The sequence below is a fragment of the Danio rerio genome, chromosome 20 (assembly GCF_049306965.1).
Source record: "Danio rerio strain Tuebingen ecotype United States chromosome 20, GRCz12tu, whole genome shotgun sequence".
NCBI classification, from domain to species: Eukaryota; Metazoa; Chordata; class Actinopteri; order Cypriniformes; family Danionidae; genus Danio; species Danio rerio.
Genome location: NC_133195.1, coordinates 288617 through 295060, shown reverse-complemented (window position 1 = coordinate 295060; position 6444 = coordinate 288617). Strand labels below are relative to the sequence as shown.

Below are 6444 nucleotides of genomic sequence, written 5' to 3'. Positions count from 1 at the left end.
CTCTTGCTTAAATGCTGCAAAAATTGCCACAGTAATTGTTATCATCTTTTGCCAAATGCCAACAGATTTGTAAATCAAGCTGCATTTACAGAGGAGTTCATAAATATGTCCATGGATGGATGGATGGATGGATGGATGGATGGATAGATGGATGGATGGATGGATGGATGGATGGATGGATGGATGGATGGATGGATGGATGGATAGATAGATAGATAGATAGATAGATAGATAGATAGATAGATAGATAGATAGATAGATAGATAGATAGATAGATAGACAGATAGAGATTTAACCTCAAAGCAAATATCAGAAAACATCAAGTGAAGCAGTTTATTGAAATGACAGGACAGTATATATATGACTGCTTAGTCTTTCTCTTGGTCTCTCACACACTTTTGTTTAATGTTTCAGCCTTTCACACACATGTAGATCTTTCGGTCTCAGTTGAATTGCCGTGATTAGGTTTAGTAATAAATGCAAAAGTAATAAAACAGTTATAAATGATGCTTAAGAGCATTATAAATGCAGGGGCGGTGGTGCTCCACTCTTTATTCCACCCAAGCAATAAACACCTCTTCCTTTGGGTGGTCTTGAAGACAGAGCGGGCACAGCTCAAGCAGAAGGACAGGCGCCCACCCCGACTGATCCACTGACCAGCGCAGCTTTGCTGAAGCTCACAGGGGTCTCGTTTACAGACATGCTCCTCATGCAGCCCGTGAAGCCTCTCCTGCTGAGCAGACTGTGGGACAGCATGGAGTCTGGAGCAGAGAAAGAGGTCAAACAGACATGAACAAGCTCTCACAATACAGTATAGCATGTAAAGAGAAACAGTGTTATGATATATATATATATATATATATATAACCTGCCAATATGGTAAGCCAAATAATCTGATGTCAAAAAGGAAAAGCAAGATTATTTTGCTCACACAATTGTCAAAATATCTAAATATTTAGCTTGTGTTTAGCTCCTGTGTGTAGATTCAGAAATTTGACAATTATGGCTAAGAAACTAACCCTAACTGAACTTAAACACTAAATCCTGAACCACACTGTTCCAGTTACTATGACCATTTATGTGAAGCTGCTTTGACACAATCTACATTGTAAAAGCGCTATACAAATAAAGCTGAATTTAATTGAATTGAAAAGTTTGTTAAAGAGAAATAACTGAACATAACCATAGGAGAAAGTGCTAATTTTAGACAAAAATGTCAGATGAACACTTCATATATATATATATATATATATATATATATATATATATATATATATATATATATATATATATATATATATATATATATATATATATAAATACACAGTATACAAGTCAAAATGTGTAGCCCTCCGGTGAAATTGCAAACCTTTCTAAAATATTTCCAGAGTGCTGTTACACAATTTGTTTTCAACATATTTTTAGATGTAATAGTTTTAATAAAACAACTAATTTCTTTTGTTTTTGCCATGATTATTTTGCAAGATATTAATATTCAGCTGAAAGGTTTTCCTAGATTAATTAGGTAAACTAGGTAAGTTAGGTTAAATTACAGTCAAGTCATTGAACAACAGTGGTTTGATCTGATGCTAATAAAAGAAAAAAATCCTAAAGGGCTAATAATACTGACCTCAACATAAAAAATTTAATAAAATCTACTTTTATATATCAGATGACTAAATGTGATGTGGACTACTGTCTGCCAGCATTAGACTGACCTGGAGCTCCACCGATAAACACTGGCGAACTGCTGCTCTGGGCTGCGTCACTGACAGACCCCACAACGTGATTCACCTCTGAGTCCACATCCAGCTGAAGCACGCTACCATCTCTGATCACTGCAAAAACAACAAAGCTTCATCATTTAATGCACCAAAATTGTCTTACTCATGTGATGATCTATGGCAAATTCAAGTGAAACCTTTAATGAGTACAGAGATTACATCTAGGTACCATTGCTGAAAAGAAAAGGAAAAAACATTTAAAGTAATTTTTATGAAATAAAACGAATTACGATTTTCAAAGCACAAGGATTAAAGGATTATTTCAGCCAAAATAATTTAAACTATTTTGTTAATTACTCAACCTCATATCATTTCAAACCCCTGAGGCCTTCCTTCCTTCATTTTCAGAACACAAATCAAGTTATTTTAGATGTAATCCAGGAGCTCTCTCATCCTCCGCTGACAGCACTGATCCCGAGACATTCAAAGTTCAGAAAAGGAACCCAAAACATTGTCAAAACAGTCCTAGTGACTTTAGTGGTTCGACTGTAATCATGAAGGAGCTCCAAGAACACTTTTGTACACCAAAAAAACTGCAAAAATGACCTTTGTATGACAATACGTTCCTCTTCTGCGACAGGTCAGGGTGTTTTTACTATGGGGAGTACAACGTATTATCATTAGAGTCAGCGGCGAAAGCATCGTATTGGCCAGAGTAAACGTGCACTCTGATCTGATGATGAAGACGAGTCATTGGTTAGTCATTTTTTTAGGGTTGTTTTGTTGGTGCACACGTGTAGAGGAGCTTCACATGATTACAGTCGAATCACTGAAGTCACAATGAATGTTTTGACAATATTTTTACTTCCTTTTCTGCACTTTGAACGTGTCATGAACACCACTGCCTATAGGAGGATGAGGGAGCTCTCGAATTTCATCTAAAATATCCTAATGTGTGTCCTGAACATGAACGTAGATCTCAGTGGTCTGCGATGACATAAGGCTGAGTAATGGCATCATTTTCATTGTTAGGTGAACTATTCCTTTAAATGTTGTCCAATGAGTTAGTTAAACGTTTCAATGATGCAGATGTTATAACAGTACAGTGTGTTGCACACTGAATCTGAAACTTCTGTGCATAAAGTTTACACATTTGACACACAGTATTAACCCACTGCCTCCAAAACCTTCGTCCGTCTTAAAAACATTTGCATATGGTTAGTTATATTATACTTTGAATATTATAATAATATATTATATTTTGAATATTATGTTATTATATTATATTTTAAATATTATATTATTATATTATATTTTGAATATTATATTATTATATTATATTTTAAATATTATATTATTATATTATATTTTCAATATTATATTATTATATTATATTTTGAATATTATATTATTATAATATATTATATTATATTATTATATTATATTTTAAATATTATTATATTATATTCTATTTTGAATATTACATTATCATATTATATTTTGAATAATATATAATTATATTATATTTTAAATATTATATTATTATATTATATTTTGAATATTATATTATTATATTATATTTTAAATATTATATTATTATATTATATTTTCAATATTATATTATTATATTATATTTTGAATATTATATTATTATAATATATTATATTATATTATTATATTATATTTTAAATATTATTATATTATATTCTATTTTGAATATTACATTATCATATTATATTTTGAATAATATATAATTATATTATATTTTAAATATTATATTATTATATTATATTTTGAATATTATATTATTATATTATATTTGAATATTATATTATTATAATATATTATATTATATTATTATATTATATTTTAAATATTATATTATATTATTATATTTTAACTATTATGTTATTATATTACATTATATTTTGAAAATCATATTATTATATTATATTTAGAATATTATATTATAATATTATATTATATTTTAAATATTATACTATTATATTATATTTTAAATATTATATTATCATATTATGTTATATTTTGAATATTATATTATTATATTATATATTTTGAATATTATATTATTACATTATATTTTGAATATTATATTATCATATTACATTATATTTTGAATATTATATTATCATATTATATTATATTTTGAATAATATATTATTATATTATATTATATTTTGAATATTATATTATTAAATTTTGAATATTATATTTTATGGTATATTTTGAAATTCAGGACTGTCTTAAAAGCGAAAATTTATCAGGACCACCTCCAAGCGAAAAGCAAAATGGCGTAGAAGAAACTAATACAAGACTAATTTTTTTTAATTTATTGTATGCTAGTTTGTTTGGTCTGTCTGTGTCTCCATACCTTAGACAGCCTGCCCCATGCCAATGTCCCCATTCAGGATCATTTGTTTCACAGAAATCTGTAGTCTTCTTTTTAACATGTGTTTTCTGTATTGCTAGCAAAGTATTAAACTGAGCCACGGACATCCTGAATAGATCCGAGTACTCCTGTAGCTGTTTGAGCTCCTCTCTCAATGAAGGAATAGGACGAACCCAATATTTCCTCCTCCTCTTTCTTTAGTTAAGCAGGAAGCAGTCAACAGCATCATCTTCACTGCTTGAAGACTCCATTTTGTATTGTATTGTGAGTTATTCAGCTCATGGATTAATCAATACGCTTTGGATTCAGTGTGCAGGGTTTGAATACGAATATGAATTTTGAATACAAAATAAAGTGGACAGACTTCAGTGTGCGACGACCTTTAGAACAGAGTTCAGGTCTCTACCTGTGATCTTGTGCCAGTTTCCATCACAGATTTCTTGTGTGGGAGAGACGTGGGTGGAGAACTCCGCGATACCATTATTCACCACAACCACCACCTGCAAAACACCATCAAATCAGTCAGTCATTTTCCTTCAGCTATAGGCCCTGATTTATCACAGCGGAATGAATCGCCAACTATTCTTCACACTTCTTATTAAATGCATGAAATGCATGCACAAGGCCACAATAAACTGGGTTTTTCCATTGTCAAGCTGGCCTTCGCTATTGCCTGCTCATACAACTACCAACAGCACACGGCATTAATGTAGGAATTATCAGCTAATACTGTTCCCCTGTCATGGTCACATCAACCTTAAAGAACTTGTATGATGGTCAACTTGCATTTTAAATCATGACTATATTATTGACAGAAATGTGATGGCAGAGCATGGAGTGTTTAGAATGACTGCTTAGATTAGGAGTTCCAGACCTGGCTCTGGTAGATGTACACGGTGAGATATTCCTTCTGCTCCATGAAGACATGCAGTAGCACCCCTGAAGCCACACGGGGGCGAACCTCCATCGCCATCTTAAAGCTTGAGCCGAAATGAAAGGAGTCATCTGCACGACAGAAAAAGAACATTCATTTATGTCAGCACATTATACTCCGATCCGATTCAAGACACACAATCCCAGCCACACCATCCAGGCCAGGGAGAACCAAACATGGTAAACGGCACCTTCTTTACTGGATGCAATTTAAAAATGAGCTGACGCAAGTATGCTAACATGATTTATGTGTACAATATTTATTAAAAGGGTGTCACAGTTAGGGTGGCGCAGTGGGTAGCACAATTGCTTCACAGCAAGGAGGTCACTGATTCGAGTCCCGGCTAGGTCGGTTGGCGTTTCTGTGTGGAGTTTGCATGTTCTCCCCATGCATTTTACACAGTGGATGCCCTTCCATCAGCAACCCAGCACTGGGAAACCTAACCTAACACTAGATGGAGTGTCCTGAAACGTGTGTGGGTCTGCAGCTGGATATTATAGGAGTGTTCTTTAAGATGTTTGGACTAGAAGCAAGACAGAAAATCCAAGTAATTAAGTAAAACAGCATTTTTTGCAGTGAATATCTGAGAGAGAAGTCCATACAACAACATTAAAGTAAGTAAATTCCTGTGGACAGACAAATCACTGAGCCATGGTGGAAATATACACTGTGCTCCTCGTTCTCCCAAACATTTACTTAAGGACGTCTGTGTCAAGAGTAATAAAGTACATTACCCAGCAGCACATATCCTCCCTCCTCAGCGAAGTACGTCCCCGGTTCCGAGGGGCCCTCGTAGCAGGGGGTGACCCCAAAACTGTGGGAGGCAGAGGTGAGCGAGCGGCCATTCAGCTGGAGACTCCGCACACAGCCAGTGAAACTCGACACAGATGTCCTCTAAAGTAGGAGAAGAAAGAGTTGAACCTCACACTTCTTATTACACCCTTTCCTCCTCAACAACATCTCGTAATATACTTGAGAGGGCTGATCACAACAGAACACAAGCAGATTTATGAATGATATTTACCAAACACATAAATGGAGAGACATAGAATACAATACTAATGTTTCCAGTACTGGGTTGCTGCTGGATGGGCACCCGCCATGTAAAACACATAAAATAGTTGGTGGTTCATTCCACTGTGGCAACCTCTGATAAGTACGGGACTGAAGAAAGCTGAATGAATGAATAACCTGAGAGCACAATACCTGAATGTTTTTCATGGCCTGATGAGGTGGGACTCCGCCAACATAGAGAGGGTCTTGGACAAGCAGCGAGGTGTTTCTGCCTGGAGCTCTGTCCTCTAATACCGTAAGACCATCGATTAGCATTCTGCCCATATTTCCAGCTCTGATAAAGATAATCTACAGAGAGGGAG

General features: G+C 33.9%; 1 protein-coding gene across 1 annotated transcript in view; it reads right to left on the bottom strand.

Moving 5' to 3' along the window:
* Positions 1-319: 319 nt before the first annotated feature.
* The window catches only part of lama4 (laminin, alpha 4), a 40858-nt gene continuing 34733 nt past the window's right edge, over positions 320-6444 (bottom strand). The window contains 6 exon segments of the mRNA NM_001039065.2: positions 320-761; positions 1719-1838; positions 4541-4634; positions 5009-5139; positions 5803-5962; positions 6275-6430. Coding sequence (NP_001034154.1) covers positions 616-761; positions 1719-1838; positions 4541-4634; positions 5009-5139; positions 5803-5962; positions 6275-6430 — 807 coding nt within the window. The 3' untranslated portion in view covers positions 320-615.